Source organism: Neofelis nebulosa, chromosome 2 (assembly GCF_028018385.1).
Source record: "Neofelis nebulosa isolate mNeoNeb1 chromosome 2, mNeoNeb1.pri, whole genome shotgun sequence".
Taxonomy (NCBI): domain Eukaryota; kingdom Metazoa; phylum Chordata; class Mammalia; order Carnivora; family Felidae; genus Neofelis; species Neofelis nebulosa.
This window is the reverse complement of record NC_080783.1, coordinates 185,136,987-185,157,877: the sequence shown is the minus strand read 5'-3', so window position 1 is coordinate 185,157,877 and position 20,891 is coordinate 185,136,987. Positions and strand designations below refer to the sequence as shown.

Sequence of the window (20,891 nt, the reverse complement as noted above, 5' to 3'; positions counted from 1 at the left end):
GGAGAAACCCAGGAAAGGAAAGGATAGGTTGGGAAGCTGAATCAGACCCAGGCCCTGCTCTCAAAGAGCCTGCTGTCTAGAGGGAAAACAGACACCAGGGCCTTTCCTGCCCCAGGTTGAGTGGGATGCCTAAACAGGATTTTGCATCAGCGTGTGCTCTGTATCTCTATATCATTGCTCTGTATCTCTATATCATTGTCCCATTGGGTTGTCATCTTCTGTTTTCTTGTTCATCTTGCCCACCAGACCATGACTGCTGGAGGATGGAGATCTACTCTGATTCATTTCTGTACCCTCAGGATCCATCACAAAGCCTGGCACAGAGTGGACATCACTGAATGAACAAACAGTGAATGTTGGGGAGCAGGGAGGGTTTTGATAGAGGAGACAGTGATGGAGAAGACAAGTGGTGAGACCAGTGGGTTAAGGAGAGGCTTTGCTGAGTACAGAAGGAGGTCATGGGAAGGTCAACCCTAATGGAGGTGTGAAAGGCATTTAGGGAGACCTTCAATCCCTTGCCTCTCACTTCCTTTCACTTCTATTTGCCTCCACCAAAGCTAGGCTTGCCCTAGGCCCATAGGCCTCCCTAGCCCAGGGACTTGCTCCCCTATCTCATGTCAGAGCTGGATGCCCTCCTCCCCCCAAATGCCCCTGTCCCCCACCTTGAGATGTATAGAGGGCTTGGAGCACAGCTTAGCTCTGGCTTCTTGGCTCTTACACAAGAATCTGGAGGGCCTTGGCACCAGGAAGAAAGAACAAGTGTTGGAGGGGAGGTTCTTTTGGGCCTACAAAGGTTTCCTGGGGAAACATGGCAGGCCTAACACCTCTACATTCCTCTGGGGTTTGGCACCTCTGCTATGTTGGATCCACACGTGAGCCTGAGGGATGGGAGGGTAAGGGTAGGGATGTTTTTCCAAACCAAGATGAGGAAATTGAGGTTCAGAAAAGGGGAGGTATTTGCCTATGTCCATATAGTAGCTCAGGAAATGAGACAAAGCTGGGTACAGGACTTGTGCCTTTTCATCCAGGACATGATCTTTCCATACAAAGTGACTGCAAGTTTGATTCCTAGCCTAGTGATTGTGGAAGTAGGAAAGGAAGGGCAGGAGGTGGGGCAGAGCTGTCCATCAGGATTAACTTCTCCTTTTATTTTATTTTTTAAGTTTTTTTTTAAATTTTTTAAAAAATTCGATTCGTGGCTCAAACTCATAAGCTGTGAAATCATGACCTGAGCTGAAGTTGGACGCTTAACTGACTGAGCCACCCACGTGCTCCTAAGATTTTTTTTAACATTTATTCATTTTTGAGAGACATAGAGCGCAAGTGGGGGTAGGGCAGAGACAGAGGGAGATACAGAATCTGAAGCAGGCTCTAGGGTCTGAACTGTCAGCACAGAGTCCAACGTGGGGCTTGAACTCACAAACCGTGACATAATGACCTGAGCCAAAGTCGGATGCCCAACCAACTGAGCCACCCAGGCACCCCTTGGTTTTTCCTTTTTTATCTCTGATTACAGTCTAGAGGCCCTGGACACATCTGCCTATCATCCTATTCAATTCTCACAATGTGTCCCCTTGAAGTGGGATCATGTCTTATTCTTCCAGGGTCCCCCTTCTTCTACTCTGGGGCCCAGAGAGGATCTTGCACATAGTAGGTGCCATGTCATGTTGTTGGTCTGAGGTTGGGAGGGGCTGGAGGATCTGGACTGTTGTGAGGGGGAAGAGGGGAGAATGCCAGCTCCAAGCCCAGGAACAGTGATCCCCTGGGACTGCATAGTCCTCCTCCCTGGCCTTGCTCATCACTGGGGCAGTGCCCCTGACCTTGTATTGTGAAGTGAAGGGCCCTGGCTGGAGTCTGGGGCCCTGGCTCATTTTTATTCAGTTGATGGGCCTTCACTGTGCTTCTTGTCTGTGCTTCCCTTTCCTCGTCGACAATATGGAGATAAGCATTTTTACATTGTTGGGTTAGTAGAGGATCAGAAAAGATAAAATATAGATAGATACTTTGCAAAGTGCTGGGCAGATGTCAGCTGTTAAACCCCTGTGGAGAGATTCTTGCTGCAAAACACACTGAGGCATTGGTTTCTTTCATCCTCTTCCTTTCTCCAAAATCAACCCAGTTTTTGGGAGTCAGATAAGGTTCTTCTTTTCTCAAACAGCTGGTGTTATCTGATCAACAACTCTGGGTCTTGCCCTCTGCTGAGGGCAGAGGATAAAGCAATGAGATTAGAGCCAGCCTTAGAGTGACCTGGTCTGTAAGAGAGACAGATAACACAACACAGTGCCCAGCCTGGGCAGGGGATGCTGAAGTGAGTCCCGAGAGATCTAGATGCAGCAGCCTATGGAAGTGAGGAAGGAAGGGTGGAAGACACTACCTGTGTAGGGGCACAGCAGCTGGAAAGAGCATCGAGTGTGTAGGAAATTAATTTGTTCAACAAATACTTCTTTCTCTAGGTCTAGTATGTTCATGGCTGTTCACTTCTGGAGTTCTGAGGGGGGAGGACAGAAGCAAGAGGATGAAGCCAGAAGAGGGCAGGTGCAGATCACATAGGACCTTGTAGGCCACATCAAAAGGCTTTATTCTGAGCGCAATGGGGAACCATTGAAGGGATTCAAGTCAGGAAGTGATGAGCTCAGATTTGTGTGAACTCTGGCTTTGGGATGGTGGCTAGATTGGCAGAGACCAAAAAGGAGGCAGGAAGAGCAGGACAGGGCTGAGGCTCCCATCCAAGCAGATGTTAGTTGAATGACATGTTAGTGACATGGGGAGGAGTATGAGGTAGAGCAGGCTGTCCTGGCATTGAGGGCATGGCAGAAGCTGGGAGTAAGACCTCCTCCACAGCCAGATGTAATGGTGTCAGTGAGGTCCCCTGTATGCACTAGGAAAAGGGGAGCTTTGTTAAACTGTGGCATTAATACAGCTGGATAAGAACCAAATTTAGAAAAGTCACCTAAAGAGAGAAAAGGTCTCCTTGAGCCACAAGACTGGACTGTAACCAGGAGGAATGAATTTCTGTGTCTAAGTGTAAAAATGTGGGGATTTGAGACCCAAGACGAAAAGGCTTAGGGCTGGCAGCACCTTCCAGTGTCTGGGCACAGGAGCCTTGGGATCCAGATTTGGAGAGTTTCCCAGGAACTGTTACATCTGGCTCTCTTAGTTCTGGTTTATTGATTCCAGGGGAAAAAATCACTTGGAGGACCTGCAGGGGAGAAAGGCAACCTCCATAGGGCATCCCCTTTTGTATTACTATAAATTAGGGGGTAGGACTTCATTCCATGTTTCTGGCTGGTATCAGGGCAAATGGTGATTCCATTCCTAGGTATGTGAAGAGGGCAGATATTGTGTTGATGTTTGAAAATGCTGGGTCTGAGGGCCTAGGGGGTGTCATGCAGACATTTCCAGGGGATGGCTGGTCATGTTTCTGGAGATTAGGAGAAAGATAAGCCGGGATGAACTGTCAATTTTGTAGTCTCAGATAGATGGCAAAGGAAGTCATGGGAGTAGGTGAGAGCCTCCAGGGAGAAGGTGCAGCATGGGAAGAGGCCCAGGACTGGATCTAGGGGGAGCCTCACTCTTTGATTGATAAATAATGGATGAGGAGCTACCAAGAGGGTGCATCGGGAGAGGTGGGAAGACATCCAGGACAGAGTTCAAGAAAGAGGAGGGAATCGACTGTGTCACAGCAGCTGGAAATCCACTGGGCTCACCCACAAGAAGGGTGTTGGTCACATTAGCAACAGCAGTGTTGGAGAGATGAGGGCTGAAGAAGGAGGAAGTGGAAACATCAAGAAAACTCTTTTGAGAAGTTATGAAAGGAGAAGGAAAATGGGGGTGTTAGCTAGAGGAGGAAGCAGAATCCATGGAGGTTTTGTTTTGTTTTGTAAGTGAGAGAGACTTGAGCATGTTTTAAATGCAGGTGGGAGGAGCCAATAGAGAGGATGGGGTCTGTGATGTGGGAGAGTGAGGGGGTGAATGATGGGTGAGGTGCCCAAAGGGAGGGTTGGAGGCCCTGGGCACCTCCTCTACTGGAACAGGAGGGAAGCTGGTGCAGAGCAGATAGTTCTTCAGATCTTGTGGTTTTAGGGCCCTCTTATCTGATGGCTTCTGTTTCCTTTATGAAGTAGAGCAAAGCTAATTTTCTGGGAGCAAGGAGCAGAGGGATGAAGGGGACAACTGAGGAAAGCAGCTTTTGAGAAGTAGACAGTGGCCCAATGCTATGGGGCTTTCTAGAAGGTGCTTCTGCTGATCTCTGCTCAAATGTCCCCTAAGAGAGGACTTCCCTGACCATCCTAAGCCGTTGTCTACAGTAGGAGCCTTGCTCCTTAGCTTGCTTTATTTTTCTTCCTGGAGTTATTGCTATCTGAAATTATATTGCTAATGCATTTGATTCCTGTTTATTTCCTTTCTCCCCACTTGGCATGTGAGTTTGGAGAAGTCAGAGCTTTGCCTTGCTCACTACTGTTCCCCCAGGAACTAGCCCTGTTGTCTAGCATTGAGAGTGGGTACTCGGGGTACCTGGGTGGCTTAGTCGGTTAAGTGCCAGACTTCAACTCAGGTCATGATCTCATAGTTCGTGGGTTTGAGCCCCATGTCAGACTTTGTGCTGATTGCTCAGAGCCTGGAGCCTGCTTCAGATTCTGTGTCTCCCTCTCTCTCTGCCCCTCCCCCACTCGCACTCTGTCTCTCGAAAATAAATAAACATTAAACATTTTTTTAAAAAGAGAGAGAGTGGGTACTCCATGCCCACTTGTTGAATGTGTGAATGAATCCCTGGGGGACCCAATTTGGGGCAGCAAAACTGCTCGTATAGGGTGGGGGCCAATGTCTGCATCCCCATGACTTGGGCACTTCTTGGGCCCCTGTCCTCCTGTCTTCTTAGGTGTTTGGATGCTTCCCTGTGTTTCCCTTCCAACCTGGTCATTCCTGGGGCTGGAGCTCATCCTTGGTGCTGAAGACAGGGAGGTATTGGAGGCATAGCACAGGCTTTGGAACTGAAAGACCTGGACTTGAGGATTGTGTGACTTTGGGCAAGGCTCACCATCACTTCTTAGCCAATATGTGGTGGCTGGGAGAGTCATGGTGACCCATGTGAATCTCACCCAAAGTCCCTCTGCTCCTTCTGTTGAGCCAAGGGTCTCTTCTGAGTTGTGTGTTCACAGCCATTCACATGTGTTCACATGTACATTTGTGGTAGTACACTTGTCTCTGAAAAGGAGGATAGAGAATGAAGTCACCTATTTGTCACTAGGGTGGGGGGGGAAATTGCCTCTCTACCCCGTGGACCATTACATACCCCTCCAATCTCCTGATGACTCTGTGCTTAGCCCCATGGAGTTTGTGTAAATCTAATCCATTTTCTTAAACTGATTTTTTATGGTTATTTTAGAGATGCTGCCTCATCTCAATTGTTGTTAGTTCTTCTTGGAAGATATTTCTAATCTTTTAGCTTTGAATATACAGTTTTGGTGTCCTTGATACTGGTTAGGGTTTATGCACACGCTTAGTGCTGCCCAGTCTTGTGGGGAGAGGTAGTGACCAAGAGGTGGGGTGGGGGAGGACTGAGACTAGAGCACCCATGGACCCCTAAGGATGTCCACCCTAGAGAGGAGCCGGTCTGGGGAATCTGGCCCCCACTTTCCAATCCCAGGACGTTCCTGGGCAGTGGGAGCCTGTGGCCCCAGAAAGCAGAGTGGACACTAACAGAGAACGCCACAGGCAGTTACCAGGTTTCCAAGGGAATGGAGATGGAGGGTGTAACTCAAGCTCAACTTCCCATGTTACTCGGGACAAGGATTAATCCTTTATCCATGGATGGAAGTATCATAGGGCATGTTCAGAATGAATTCTTTAGTGTAGTTTGGGGGCGTTTGGGAGTAGGATATGGCAGGAGATGCAGGGAGGAGGAAGATGTTGGGGAAAGATAGGCTTAAAGGGGAGGTAACTACAAGTCGAGGGCTTACCTTGTGCAGGATCCAGTGCCGGGTCCTTCCATATAATATGTCAGTTAAGGGCTTTAAATGCCGCATGACCTCAACAAATAACACATGCCCTGCATGATTTAATTAATACCAGAAAAATCCTATAAGGTAAGTTATCATTCCCATTTTACAGATGAGAAGAGTAAGATTCAGAAAGCCTAAAGATGTTGCCCAAGTTCACACATCTAAAAATAGGGGAAATCAATATCAAGCCCAGATCTTCCAAGCTCCAAAGATTGCAGGCTGTGAAGTCAGCTTTCCTTAGTTCACATTCCAGCTCCCCAATTAGCTATAACTATACCTCCTCACAAACTCTGGAGCTCAAACTTTATTCTGAGACCCATGGGCAGGCCACTGAAGGGTTTTAAGTATATCTCTGAAAGACTGCCTCTGAATAGGGGAAAATGGATAAATACATAATGGTACATCACTATAGTGGAATACCATATAATTGAAATAGCTAAAAATATTGAGGGACAGTTAAATGCATGAGTTTGAAAAGAAGGACAAGATACGTTAAATGAAAAAGGCAGGTTTCAGAAAAGTACATTTATATAAAGCACCTCTGGGTGAGTAGATGTAGCTAGAAAATCCCCCAAAGAGCACACACCACCCTCTAGATAACCTCTCCAACCTCATCTCAGGCCACTGTCCCACCGAGGGGCAGCTCCTGGAAGACACCACATTCCCCCTGCCCCAGAGCATTTGTGCTTGCTGTTTGCTCTACTGGGAGTGTTCCTTTCTTACTCTTTGCACTGCTGGCTCCTTGTTATCCTTTGGTTTTCACCTTGAGTGTCCTCTCCAACAAGAGGCCATCCTGGATCTCCCTGTCTAAGCAGATTAGTCTGTTTTCATAGCACTGTTAGTCTTTCTCATAGCACTGTGTTTGTTCCCTTGTTACACTTACTACTGTCTGTATTCATTCTACTTGTTGTTTAGTTGAATATTATCAGTGTTCCCCATAGAATGAAAGGGCAGAACCATGTCTGTCCCATCCCCTGGGACGTCTAGACAGTGCCATGCCTATAGTAGGACCTCAATACAAATGTGTTGAATGACATAGCAGGGGCAGAATCGAGCAGACTTCTGCATTGCACAGCAAGCTGGTATTATCTTTCTAAACTATGAAAAAGTTTAATGCTCAAAAGCATTTGCTTTTTGTGAGCAGTATAGACAGAGTGTTGGTGACAGGCACCAGATGGAAGCAGGTTGGCTAGTTTGGGATTGTTAAGCTAAACCACGTATAGTAAGAGTGTGCTTAGACTTACAGCAGTGGCTCTGGGACTGGAGAGGGGACTGAGCCCAGAGATATATAGGACTGTGACTGGCTGGCAGAGGAATGCAGGAGGAGGGGAGGATGCTCCAAGGGTCTCTCTGGGCAGCCTCCTCTCTTCCTGCCCAGGGACTTAAGGCCTGGCTGGTGATAGTGTTCCCTGAATGTTTTGCTTTTCTTTAACTATTTCAGATCCAGAAGACAGGGAGCCTGGACAAGGTGGTGTCCTGGGCCCACCAGTTCCCTTATGCCCACCCACTCTGGCTTGGACAGTTCCTTGGCTTCCTGAACATCTATGAGCCTGATTATGCCAAGGCTGTGTATAGCCGAGGAGGTGAGGCCTCCCAGGAGAGGGTGGGGTTTCCTGAGAGCAAAGGGCTCAGAGCTCCAAGTGGGGAGGAATCCTGGGGTCTGCACCTTACGTCTGGGCAGCTGAGGTCCACATCCTATTGATTAATAAGCCTCTTTCAGGTATCTCCTAGTTTTTGCATGACCCGATCTTCTCTTTCTCCTGCAGATCCCAAGGCTGCGGACGTGTATGATTTCTTCCTCCAGTGGATTGGTGAGTGGGCACTTGCTTTCTCTGACCTTAGTGCTGGGTTACCAGGATCCTTCCCTGTCCCATCCCTCTCTGTCCTGTGCCCACTCAGTCTTATCTCATCCATGGGAACACCTGGCTCCCAAGTGCCCCTCCCAAGCTCAGCTGCTCAGTGGGGAGACAGGGGAAGAGGCAGGATAGCTCCTAGCTGGCTGGGGAAGTGGGGCTCAGGCATCTTCTCCTGCTGGGTATGTCCTCTTCCATGGACAGGCATAACAAGGGCTTTGGAAAATACATGAGTCTGAAAAACAGCTTCCTGGAATAGGTGGCCCTGGAGTGGGATCCTAGGAGATTTTATTGGTGGTGCTGGCCGGGCAAAAACCTGAGGAGGGAGTGATGGTAGGGCCAAGCTGCTTTCATCAGAGGCTGCAAACACTGGGTGGCTAGAAGGCAGAGCTGTTGGGACAGGAGGCTGGGTAAGGAGGACTGGGGTGGGAGCCCCAAGCTGCCAGGTGTGGGACAGGATCTTGTAAATGACCAGCTTCCCCTCTGCCATCTTTTACCCAGGGAAAGGCCTGCTGGTCCTCCATGGGCCCAAGTGGTATGAGCACCGCAAGCTGCTCACACCTGGCTTCCACTATGACGTGCTGAAACCCTATGTGGCTGTGTTCAACAACTCCACACACGCCATGCTGGTGAGGTCCCAGTGCCAGGCTCCTGGAGGCTATGGCTGCCTCCTCCCCAAGCTTCCCTGGGGCAGGGCCATGAGGAGAATTGCTAAGACCCCAAAGGCCTGTACTGCCTGTAATAGCAGTGCCAAGCCCTGCTGTACCTGATACCTGCTCTGTGCTGGGTTCTGATCAAGTGCTGAGGCTCCAAGTAGTTGGGCAGCTCTGGCCCTGTCTCCACTGGGAAATCCAGGCATCCCTCTTCCTAGAACAAAGGGCTTCTGTGAGGCCCCAGTAGGGATCCTCCTGTAGCAGACTGGAGGGATGCCTATATCTGAGAATATTAGGAAGGTCTTTCATATCTGGAAAGTGCTTCCTTCTCATTCTCTGCCTACCACAACTATCTAAAATAATGTCATTAGCAACTCATCTCTGAAAGGGATGCCAAAGATCAGGGATCAGGCTCTGACTCTCAGGGATGGGTAATCCCTAGAAGTTACCCGGGCTAGTCTTTCCCCTTGTAGGAAACTCCTCGCTAGCATCACTGCAGGCCTGACTTATACACAGGCTGTGGTGAGGAGCTCTCCACCTCTCAGCCCTCCTTTTCCCTTTATGTAGGCTCTCTGGCTCAGTGTCTGTATGTGCTGCCTCCTGGTCCTACCCTAGCCTGAAGCCCCTACCTGCCCTGCACCCCTACATTCCAGCAGGATGGAGGCCAGGCCAGGGACTTGGTTCATGGGAGAGAGGATAGGCTATGCGTCCTGGAGGACAGGGGTGGGGGTGCCCAGCTGACCCCCTGACATTACCTTCCATTTCTGGGCTCCAGGACAAGTGGGAAGAAAAGGCTCGTGAGGATAAGAGCTTTGACATCTTCTGTGATGTGGGCCACATGGCGCTGGACTCACTCATGAAGTGCACCTTTGGCAAAGGAAACAGCGGTCTCAGTCACAGGTCCGGGGGTACTTGGGGCTGACTACAGTCTCTATCTACCCAGGCCAGCTCAGTGGGGAGTGTTGGCAGGACTCTAGGGCCCTGGTTTGAGAGGACATAGGGTCCTGCCCTAGGAAGCCCCAGCTTGGGCATAGGTGGAGGCAACTGGGCCTTGCCCAAAGTTAGAAGACAGATTCTTCCTTTGGTGGAGAGGCTTAATGGCAGGGAGAGGAAGGGTGAGAAGCATGTGGTTGGGGCTGGATTCTGGAATGGAATTGCCCCAGGCAACTCTGTGGGTCACAGTCTGAGCACTCCTGCCCACTCTTCTACTGTGTAGGGACAATAGCTACTACCTGGCGGTCAGCGACCTCACTCTGCTGATGCAGCAGCGCATCGAGTCCTTCCAGTACCATAATGACTTCATCTACTGGCTCACCCCACATGGCCGACGCTTCCTACGGGCCTGCCAGGCAGCCCACGACCACACAGGTGGGCCTTTCCCACAGGGCCCAACCACAGGAAGCCAAGGGTCTAGTCTAGCTCCTCTAGGCCCATCTGGGACCTCTGCCACTGAAGAATTTCAACCCCCCTTCAGGCAGAGAATAGGTCCCCAGGCAGTGACACCCTCTGCTCCTGGCCCAGACCAGGTCATCAGGGAACGAAAGGCAGCCCTGCAGGATGAGAAAGAGCAGGAGAAGATCCAGAACCGGAGGCACCTGGACTTCCTAGATATTCTTCTGGGGGCTCAGGTGAGTGAGTGTGCAGTGGGCCACCTGAGAACTTGTACCAGAGGGGTCAAGCCCCTCCCTTGGACAGCAGCAGGGGCTGGTAAGCACTTTCCTTCTCTTTCCCCAGCAAATATGACCTGCTCCTTGTCTTATGACACACATCAGAAAAAACTCATAGATGGGAAGCTGTGACAGTGGGGAGAGATGTAGTAGCAGGAAGCCTGGGTCATACGTTAGAAGTCCTAAAGACCAATTCTAGCCTTCTAAGACTCTGAAGAGTCTTTCCTTCCTTCCTTTCCTTCCTTTCTTCCTTCCTTTATTCATCCACTCTACAAACTCACTAACCCCTACCCTGGGTTAGTTCTTGTGCAGAAGATGAGAAAGACCTGGCCTTGCATCCAGACACTTATAGCCTAGTGGAAGGACAGGAGGTGGACAGTGACAAAGATCTCTTCCTCTGCCAGGTGGCATTCTGAGCAGAATTGACTGTCAGGGCTGGGTAAAGTCACTTGGGCAGAGGGATCAGGGAAGGTTTCCTGGAGTAGGAGGCATCCAAACCATGCCTGAGATAGGAATCTGGGGGAAGGTCTCAACTCCCAGTCTGAAAAGGTGTTTTCCTTCCCTCCCTTGGACCTTCATTTGACAGCTGTTATGATGTCTTCTTGATACCTATCTCAAATACGTTGAGCTGTCCCATCATGCCTTCCCTAACCTAGGATGAAAGTGGGATCAAGTTGTCCGACGCAGAACTGCGGGCTGAAGTGGACACATTCATGTTTGAAGGCCATGACACCACCACCAGTGGCATCTCCTGGTTTCTCTACTGCATGGCCCTGTACCCGGAGCACCAGAGTCGTTGTCGGGAGGAGGTCTGCGAGATCCTTGGGGACCGGGACTCCTTCCAGTGGTGAGTGAGGCTGTGGCCGAGCACAGTGTCTTGCTTCCCTGTCCCAGCAATAAGTTGAGCCTATGCTGTCTGGTGTCATCTTCAGATGATGCAGGGGGACCATCCTGGAAACTAGGTGAGGGTGGTGGCCATTGTCCTGTTCCTTCCAGCGCTGTGGCTTTCGGGGGGGGACCTCTGCAGACACATCCCTCAGCTCCTTCTCCCATAGTGCAGCCTTTTTCAGGTTGAGTTGCCACCAGGAGGCCGATTTTTGGTGTACTGACTGCCTCTGCTGGCAGAACCTGACTACCCTTCTGGGGTGCTGGATGGAACAGTGGGGGCCAGCTGCCGGGAGATAGGAGGGAACTGAGGATGGATACAGCCAGACCCTGGGGAGCTGACCACATCCCTCCCACCTGCCTTTGTATGGTTATGTGCAGCCTCTAGACTCCTCTGGTGAAAGAGAAAAGCCTGTTTCCCAAACCCCATCACTTAAAATCTTTCAATTGTTCTCTGTTTCTTGATTCAAATTTGAACTCATTGACATGACACTGACAGATGCTGACCGCTTTGCAGGTCATCTCTGGGATTCTCCCACAAGCCCCTCTCTCCTTCCCTCCTCCCCCTCAGGCCTTGGCCTTCTGTCAGCCACCTTAACTTTCTCTCTGGCTCCTGTGCTACCTCCAACATGGGGTTAGGCACACAGCATAGCACAGCAAATGCTCCGTCAGTGGGAGAGACTAGATTCACCAGAAGGAGACTGACCTATATTTCAGGATCTGAGATTTGATGTCGCCACTATATACTTTTACCAGCCAGATGTTGGAAACCTCCCAGCGTGTCCAGCCATGTGCCAGGTGCTTCTGGGGGTGCAGCTGGGAAGAGAAGGAAAAGGAGCCAAGTTGTTGCCATTAGGAGGTTTTTAGAAAGTTGAACCAAATAACCAAAAGCTAGAGAGAAAACACAGAATGGAGTAAGATTGAGTGACCCATGTTGACAGCAGAGGAATCAGAAGGAGTGGGGCTTGGACTGACTTTCTTTTTTTTTTTTAATTCTTTTATTTATTGAGAGAGGGAGAGGGAGACAGAGAGAGACAGAGAGAGAGGGAGAGAGAGAGAGAGAACAAGAACAAGCAGGGGAGGGGCAGAGAGACAAGGAAAGAGAGAATCCAATGCAGGGCTCAAACCCATGAACTGTGAGATCATGACCTGAGCCAAAATCAAGAGTCAGAGGCTTAACTGATTGAGCCACCCAGATGCCCCTTGAGTTGGCTTTCTAAGGAGGGGTGACACTCAGACAAAGGAAGAAAGAAACAGGCATTTAGGTGGTATAACAACATGAACACGGCTTGGAGGCAGGGAGTTAAAATATTTATTTATTTTATTTTCACTTCATTTCAGTTAGAACTTGAAGCAACTTACAGGACACTTATTCAATACAAGTAATAAAACACAAATGAAAAAATTATTACTGGTATATAATACTTTGTTAATGTTAATTGAAAATATCTTATCCTGGTGTGTAACCTGCCATTTCATCTCCTCTAAGGTATCTCTTGATGAATACAAATTCCTGGCTTTAACAAAGTCAAGTATATCTAAAAAAAATGAGGACCTGGCCAAAAAAAAAAAAATCCTTAGGGTTTGGGGCTCTCTAATAAAGTGCTGCATAGTGATCATGGTTGGACCACATTTGTGTGTGAGCTTCCTGGTAGAAAAGAGGAAAAGAGAAATACAATTTTTGTTTTTGAACTGAGCTTGTCATAGTTTATGCATTTATTTCTTCATTCAACCAATGTATATTAGCCCTTGTTTTCTTCCACCTCAGCTCCACAGGAGAAACCAAGTGGAACCTAAAGAATTGTCCTTTATGGGGCTTTTGCGGAGCCTTGAGAGACACAGGAGTGACTTTGTCTTTGATGGGTGGATACACATACAACTCTAGGGTTCTGTGCCTTCCTTTTCTAGCAGCAATGAGGGAGGGATGGAGAAAAGTGGAATCAGAAAAAAAAATAAAAAAAGGAAAAGTGGAGCCAGAACCCCTGGGTCCAAGTGGCTACCCCATTCCAGTCTGGTGTAGACACTTGAAGCATTTATGTCCCTCTCCCTGTTGGATGTGTGATGGTGGTTAAGGTGGAAAGGTGGGGCTGGAGCCTGCCTTCCTGTGGAACCCCGTTGCTTCCCATCCCCAGAAAGCTTGGTTGTATTGCTGGTAGGGATGATCTGGGAAAGATGACCTACTTGACCATGTGCATCAAGGAGAGCCTTCGCCTCTACCCACCTGTGCCCCAGGTGTACCGCCAGCTCAGCAAGCCTGTCAACTTTGTGGATGGCCGCTCTCTACCTGCAGGTGAGATCGAATGGATTGGGGATGGAACTGGAGTCCTTGTGGATGCTTCTCTGACATTCGCTGTCCCTTTGGCCAAATCTTTGCACCAATGGGGAAGAGCTCAAGCTTTGTGTTTGGCCTTGGTCCAAATCCTGGTTCTATAATGTATGGATAAATCTCTACCTCGAGCCTCTGTTTCCTCTTCTGTAAAGCAGGGGCAAGAAGAGTATTTGCCTTACAAGGTTGTTGTCAAGGTTAAAGAGACAGTATTCATCAGGGATGTCATGTGCCACTATGTAGGTTGTGTCCTGAACAACTTCAGGAAGCACCATTCACATAGACAATGATTATGTGCATTCCACAACCTGTGCAGCTGTATGTAGTAGCTTCGTAAGGAGTGTTTAACTCTGTATCTGGCACACAACATGCACCTGATGAATGGTAGGTGTTACTATTGATAGCATAAGGTTATGAATAGTAACTTCCCTCAAGCATCAATTATTTGAAAGTAGAAAGTGTTGTAATAGTCCTTGCCTGTCCTATCTCATGGTAAGGTGGGTTCAGTCCTCCTTTTTCCTCTCTCCATTCCACAATGTCTGTGTCAGGTGCTTGTGTCCAGTGCTGGGACTGGAGGAAGTAGATATGATCATCAAAAGCACTTTTATGTCTTGAACGTGGTGATGAACCCTCCATCACTGGCAGTGCTCAGGCGGGGGCTCGTGCCCAGTTAGAAGAATACTAGGGGATTCTGGCCCTGTGAGGAGGTGGGCATGGCTCTCTGAGGACCACCTAGCTACCAAGCCTCTGCTCTGCCCACAGGCAGCCTGATCTCTCTGCACATCTATGCCCTCCACAGGAACAGCTCAGTGTGGCCTGACTCTGAGGTACCCCATCCCTGGGCCTGGAGGTCAGATGGGGTGGGAGGTTATGGAGGTCACCCTCTCCAGCACCTGGCAGATATTTAAACAAGGCTTGTCCTCTTAGGTCTTTGACCCTCTGCGCTTTACTCCTGAGAATGTGGCCACACGCCACCCCTTTGCTTTCATGCCCTTCTCTGCTGGGCCCAGGTAAGGAGAGGACCAATGTCCCCAGGCCCTCAGGACTGGGGAGGGGAGAATGGAAGATGTTGTGGGTAAAGCATCATTTTGGGGAATTCTGTGATAAGGGAGCTGCCACTGGGTTTTGGGTGATCCTAAAGCAGAGTAAGTTCCAGGGACTTTCTTCTTTCCATAGCATATTCATGTTCCTGGCAGGTGGTGGGCTGGCTGAGTCATTCCAAGAGAAGCCCCCAAACCAGAACTCCCAATGTGAATCTATTCGGTCTAGGACCCTCACTGTGCTCCCAAGATCTGTTGCCTGTGTCCAAGTCAATCAATTGATCAGCCAGTTGTCCATCCACAAATAGTTATTGGCTTTTGTTGGCCACTAAGAGTTTTGGACTTTCTCACTCTTGACACACCATAGTCTGACGCCACCTTGTGCTGCTCACGGTAGGAACTGCATCGGGCAGCAGTTTGCCATGAATGAGATGAAGGTGGTCACGGCCCTCTGCTTGCTCCGCTTTGAGTTCGCCCTGGACCCCTTGCAGCCCCCCATCAAGATGCCCCAGCTAATTCTGCGCTCCAAGAATGGAATCCACCTCCGCCTGAAGCCTCTGCACCTGGGCTCTGGGAAGTAGCTCTGCCTAGGATAGGGCCCCAGACAGCCCAGACTGTGGCCTCTCCTTGGGCTGGATCATAGAATCTCCCAGGCTGGATCATAGAATAGCTATAGCTCCCTGTCTTTGGGAGGCTTACAGTTTAGAAGAGGAGCAGGCACCCACATAAACAGTCACCTGGAGGGCAGTGACATGTAAGCATGTGTGTCAATAAATGTTTATTATGTGTGTATTCTAAACCTCATTCATTCAACAAACATATGATGAGCACATACTTGCTTCTAGGATCTCCTTTTATCTCCTATAATTGACAATCTTTCTAGAATGTAGCAGAAACTTACATGCCAGCCCTGATGATGCAGTGAATGCAATGGAAGCTTTGTCTTGGGATTCGTGATTCTGATCCAGCACTCACCTACTCCACATGAAAGAGGGATGGCTTTGGGGACTTTCCCCCTCACTGAGATGTATTTCTCTGCTTAACTGTGTATGTGTGTGCATGTGTGTGCATCTGTGTGTGTGTGTGTGTAATATAACAGACATAAGGAAAAATTACCTAAACAAAAAATGTACAAGGCAATGAATTTCTAAAGGAAATTCCCAGGCAACTACCACTGAAATCAAGGAATATGGAACATGGTTTCCCAAGTGTATCTTCTGCCCCTCCTGAGACAGGTTTCTGTAGCACTCTAGCCATTGTCAGCATCTGTGTCACAGTCACCCAGTACTCTGAGTGTTCAGACTTTTGCTGGAGAAAACAGTAGAGTGGCATTAAAGAGGGGGGCTTCCTGGAAGAGACAGTGCTTAAATCAAACCTTGAGGCAGGTGAGGTACAAAGGTACAAAGAATGGCTTTAGGGGAGGGCCTCAGACTGGGGGGCCCCATGATGAATTAGAAATTCTTCCTCAGTATTCTCTGCAGCAGCTGCCTGATGGGTGAGGTCACATATATCACCAGGGTTCAAGTTCTAAGGCCACTATTGAGTTCTAATCCAGGAATTAGACAACAGTGGAAGGGAGGACACTGGAGATGGAGGGGAGGGATAAGAGAGGGGAATTCTAGCCCTGGGACTTGGGGATGTCTCCATGTTGCCCTGAGGATGTACCATCTGGAGACACAACCTTCCTGCTATTGATGCTTCCCCTTCTTAAAAGAAGGCCACAGCCCTGGAAGTTTGGCTATGGGCCACCTGCTCACTCCTGCAAAGCCTTGTCAAGACCCAGAACTCCTTACCCACCTGAGGCTGGGATTCAGAGACCTCAGCTAGGGTGTCATCCATGCCACCAACTTCCCTCTCTATCCTGCTTGTGGACAGACCTTTCTCTATGCAAGTAGAGGTAGCCATCACCAGAGAGCAGAACTCAGAGGTCATAATCACCTCTGGCCCATGGGTGGCACCCAAGTCTAAGACTTGTCTGCTTCCCTTATCTGTTTGGTTTGTCAGGAAACCTATGAGGAAGGACTGGAGGCGGCCCTTATCCTACTTCAATGTTAAGAGAAGGAAACTGCCAAGATGCCCATCAGAAAACATCTTGAGATGAGGTCTTCTGACTTTGGACCCTCGTGACCAAGACTCCATAGGTGTATTGATTCTCTTGGTCTGAGAGCATATGTCTGTGGGAAACAGAGCTGAGAGCTCCAAGCTTGACAGAAGGGGAAAGCTCCACGTGGCAAGGGAGGACCGAGGCTGCAGAACAGCGGGCACCAAAGATGAACTCCACTTAATCTTTCTAGCCCTCCAAACACCTAGTGGCTTCCTATGACCCCTGGCATTTGTATGCACGTGTATGGGGTATAGAGTGTGTGAGGAGTGCACACAGGTGTGGCTATATAGGTATGTGGCATGGGGATTGTGGATATGAGTGTGAACTCAGCCTGGGTTTCTTCTTTTGCCTAGAGGCAGCAAGCTCACTTCTTGGTCACAATCATTAACATCAATGTAATCCTGTGGTCAGAGCGTGTGTCCATGGCTGGCCACCTAGAATTCCAAGCTCCCATTATCTTGTACTCTCTGAGCCTCAGCCCCTCCCCTTCTGCACCACCTGATGCCAGGGAACCTTCCAGACTTCCTGTCCAGTGCCTTCCCAGCTTACTTTCCTGCCCCAACCCCTAGTCAAACACCAAGCATCCACTCTGTCCCTTCTCAAAGAAGGTCTGAACTAGCCCAGTGATCTAGGAAGCCAGGGGACAGAAAGAGAGGTCCTGGCTACAAGCACCAACTGGGGAAGAAGGCCCTTCAGGGAGGCAGAATGTAGCATCACACCGTAGGCTGAGGCCTGCAAGGAAGTCTGTCTATGGCACCCAGGGGTCTGGCTAGGAATGGCAGGGGTGGGATAGGAGGGAGATCTGTGTTTAGAACCAAGGAAAGAATGGGGGCTGGTTTGAGAGAGGTGGAGGGGGGCAAAGGGGGGCCTGGGAACAGGGCCCAGGGTCAGGAGGACAAACACCCAAGCAGTCACATAATGGGGCAGGGTTGAAAAAGTCCCTCCCACTCAGGGTGGCAGACCAGAGATGCAAGGGACTGCCAAGGGGGTTGTCCTGTGGGAGAGATACCACCTTCAATTTGCTGCTTGGGGTCTCACATCCTTTGCCACTGGCCAATCCATTGGCCCACATGGGCTCCTACCAGTACTTCCTAGATAGCCAACCACTCCATGGTCTGATGCAATGGGACACATCCGGCCCTCCTGGGGTTCTGGCATCACAGAGCAGATATGACCCCACTTCCTTGTCTCCTCTGTATTTCTCCCCCTTCTCTCTCTTTTCTTCATCTACTTCCAAGGGAAGACACACACTCCATACAACATTAAGAACTTTATTCCAGGGAGGAAAAAAGAAGAAGGTATATGAATAATTACAAACAAGAATACAGGTAACACACAGGAGAGAGCTGGGAGCATGGACCAATAGCAATCACACAGAAACTAAGCAGGGTGAATGATGGTTCCCCAAGTCCATGTCCTGGAACCTGAGATAGGTCTGTTTTATCCGAGCAGGGCTATACAATCACAAAAGCCTTTATGGAAGAGAAGGTGATATGAATACAGAAGCAGAAAGACATTGAAAGATACTGCTGAATTTGAATATAGAGGAGGCTCCAAAAGCCAAAGATCATAAGGAATGCAGCTAGAGGCTGGAACAGGCAGAGGGGGATTCTCTCTTAAAGCCTGGAGGTAGTGTGACTGTACCAACTTCTTGGCCGTTTTCCAGCAAAATCAATTTTAGAATTTCAACTCCAGAACTGTAAGAGAACAAATTGATATTATTATAAGTCACTAAGGCTATGGTAAGTTATTTTGGCAGCCAGAAAAAAATAATATAGGGACAACCAAACAGGTACAAAAGGAGAAAGACATGCAGAGGAAAGCAAGGTGGGGGACAAGCAGGCATTGGGTTAAGTGGACAGGCGGGGATTCACGTAGATAGGAAAAATGTAAAAGATGAGTAAATAGGAAACCTGGCAAAGGGTGAGACAGAGAAGGTCAGACACTCTGATGGCAAGAGGAGGCTATCAGGGAGGCTGGAGGGGGACAGAAGACAGGAGACAGGGGAGACGGACAGGAAGACAGGATGGCAGGCAGGAGGTTCTTGGGCTCATCCTTGTCTGCACAGGGGTTAGAGCAGCTTCCTGAGATGCAGGTGGATCCCATTCTTGGACTTCAACACAATTCTTGGCCAGGGAACAGGGACCCTGGAAGGATCTGGCGCCAGCTCAAAGCGGAGCAGGGTCAGGGCCACCTCCACCTTCATCTCGTTCATGGCAAACTGGGTTCCTGGGTCAGGGAGGGAAAAGGGAATGAGAAGTGGCCTCAATCCCCTTGCTGGGAACAGCACATGCAGGGCCCTCCTGCATGGGCCCGGCCCCAATCCCTTTCCTTGTAGGATACACACACATCTTGACCCAAGCCTTGCTTCACAATCTACCTCTGACCTTTGACAAAGCCTACAGTCTTCCAGGGCTAGCTCCTTCTCCTACCTCTGCTGTCAACAGGCCTGAAATCCTCTTACAAGGGGGTCAGCCCCCTGAGCCACCCAGGCAAGTCAAGTGATCACTACAACAGTTAATCAAGTTATTTGCTCTCTCCGTAAGCCATTTCTGATTTCATAAAGGGAAACCCAGGATAGGGTACCATAGGGGATAGGCTGGGACACACTTCAGGCCTTAACCATCTGGGGAGCTATAGGGACCCAGATCCTCAGAGAAAGGACAAGGTGGAATTGTGTAAGGAAGTCAGAATGGAAACAGGGAAACATCCTGGAGGGGCAAGGCCTTAGCAATGCTCAACCTGCTACACCATCTTCCACCTAGTTTGGGTCTAGACTCCTGTTATCCCCTTGACCCCTCCTTCAACCAGCTGCTGTAAATATTAATTGTACTTGATAAAGTCCCTGCCTGCCATCCCTCAGGCTCCTCACCCAAGCTTTCCTGTCTCCTGCCTTCCCTTCCTGTCCTGAAGCCTCAGCCCAGTTCAGACCCTCCCAGGCCCTCCATCACAGCTAAGACATGTCCATGTGCCTCAGCTGGCATGAAAACCCTCTCCAGCTTTTGCCTCACTCACCTGTCATCTATCCAGCTCCACCTTCCAGCTCAGCTCCTGCTGATGAGATCCCTGAGAATACCCTCCCTCTACCTCTACCTGCCACATGCTCAAGGTTAAGGGCAATGAAAGCTCACCCTCACCTCTGCTGCTGGCAGCATATCTGTATTCACAGACCATGAAGTCACATTAGTGTTTTTTACTCAGGGACACATCACCTTTCATAATAGGACAGTTCCAGGTACACGGAATATCCTACTGTGTGTTCAGTTAGTAAATGATGGAGTGAAAGAAGAATGAATGAATGAATGAATGATGTCTCTTTGAGTGGAGACATTTATCTATTGACTGTGAACTCTTAAAGGCAAGGGCAGTATCTTTCTCTGTGTTCCCAACTCCTAGAAGAGGACTTGGCACACAGAGATAGGCTTAATTAGTAGTCTTATAACTGAATGATGTTTATTGAACTGAAAAAAACCCTGAATGGAATGAAATGAAATATGAGTAACTATTAGGTGTGAGCTAGGCTGGAGCTGTCTATCCCTCTCCTGTCTCTACTGGCAGCCATATGACTTGCACCAATGTCTAGGCTCAAATCCTACAGCGAGTATCTGGAAGAGTAGTTTGCTTAAAGCCTATTCTGTGAAAGTGGATTCACTATTTGAAGAACTCACAGATTTATGTATTCAGAAAATAACTTGTTTCTAGTAAATATTTACAAGGTTTATGGAGGTTACTATTTAGAGGACCATTTCAACAGCACTGGAGGATTTCAGAGCAGCCACTCTGAAGAATAGTCATCCAGCTCCACAACCACTTCAAGTCTGCTTTATGTTTTACACACCAGGAACTTAGCAAATGCCATATGCAAAGTGTCATCTACAAATTAGTGGGTTTTCTCTCAAAAGCAGTTGATTGTCCTCAATTTTGTGCTTTTTGCCAATGTTGACTATATAGATTCTGGGATTAAGAGATATAAATCCCATTCGCATAAGGAATTTTGCTAGCTGGAAAAGTCATGGTTATGTGAATATTAATGCACAGTAAACATTTTGTTGGATTAGATTGCAAAAATAGAGAAGACAGGTATTGATGTGAGGCATTGTTCAAATGACTACTCAAACCAATCATGTATATGACTTGACCATTTGTAAAAGGAATCCATGGGAAATCCAAACCCAGGCAAATAGCGTTGATACAGTGAGTGACAGATCAGTGAATTAGGTACAAAAGCAGTGGGCTGGACTCACAATATAGGATGAGAGAAAATCATCTTTAGAAATTAGTAATAATTGAGAAAATCAAACATCTGAAATATTCTGATTATGAGAAATCATCCTCCTAAAGTGAGGAAAGCACTGGAATAC

General features: G+C 48.7%; 1 protein-coding gene across 3 annotated transcripts in view; it reads left to right on the top strand.

Annotated features, from left to right (window-relative positions):
* LOC131504775 (cytochrome P450 4B1) overlaps positions 1 to 15,218 on the top strand; it is a 65,082-nt gene extending 49,864 nt beyond the window's left edge. For 2 of the 3 annotated variants that reach the window (XM_058717502.1, XM_058717500.1), the window contains exons 2-12: positions 7,444 to 7,585; positions 7,769 to 7,813; positions 8,357 to 8,484; positions 9,284 to 9,408; positions 9,725 to 9,876; positions 10,030 to 10,136; positions 10,832 to 11,022; positions 13,217 to 13,350; positions 14,149 to 14,213; positions 14,314 to 14,396; positions 14,824 to 15,218. In XM_058717502.1, the coding sequence (XP_058573485.1) occupies positions 7,444 to 7,585; positions 7,769 to 7,813; positions 8,357 to 8,484; positions 9,284 to 9,408; positions 9,725 to 9,876; positions 10,030 to 10,136; positions 10,832 to 11,022; positions 13,217 to 13,350; positions 14,149 to 14,213; positions 14,314 to 14,396; positions 14,824 to 15,007 (1,356 nt within the window). In that variant the 3' untranslated portion in view covers positions 15,008 to 15,218. The other variant, XM_058717501.1, reaches the window with a different exon arrangement.
* Positions 15,219 to 20,891: the final 5,673 nt, after the last annotated feature.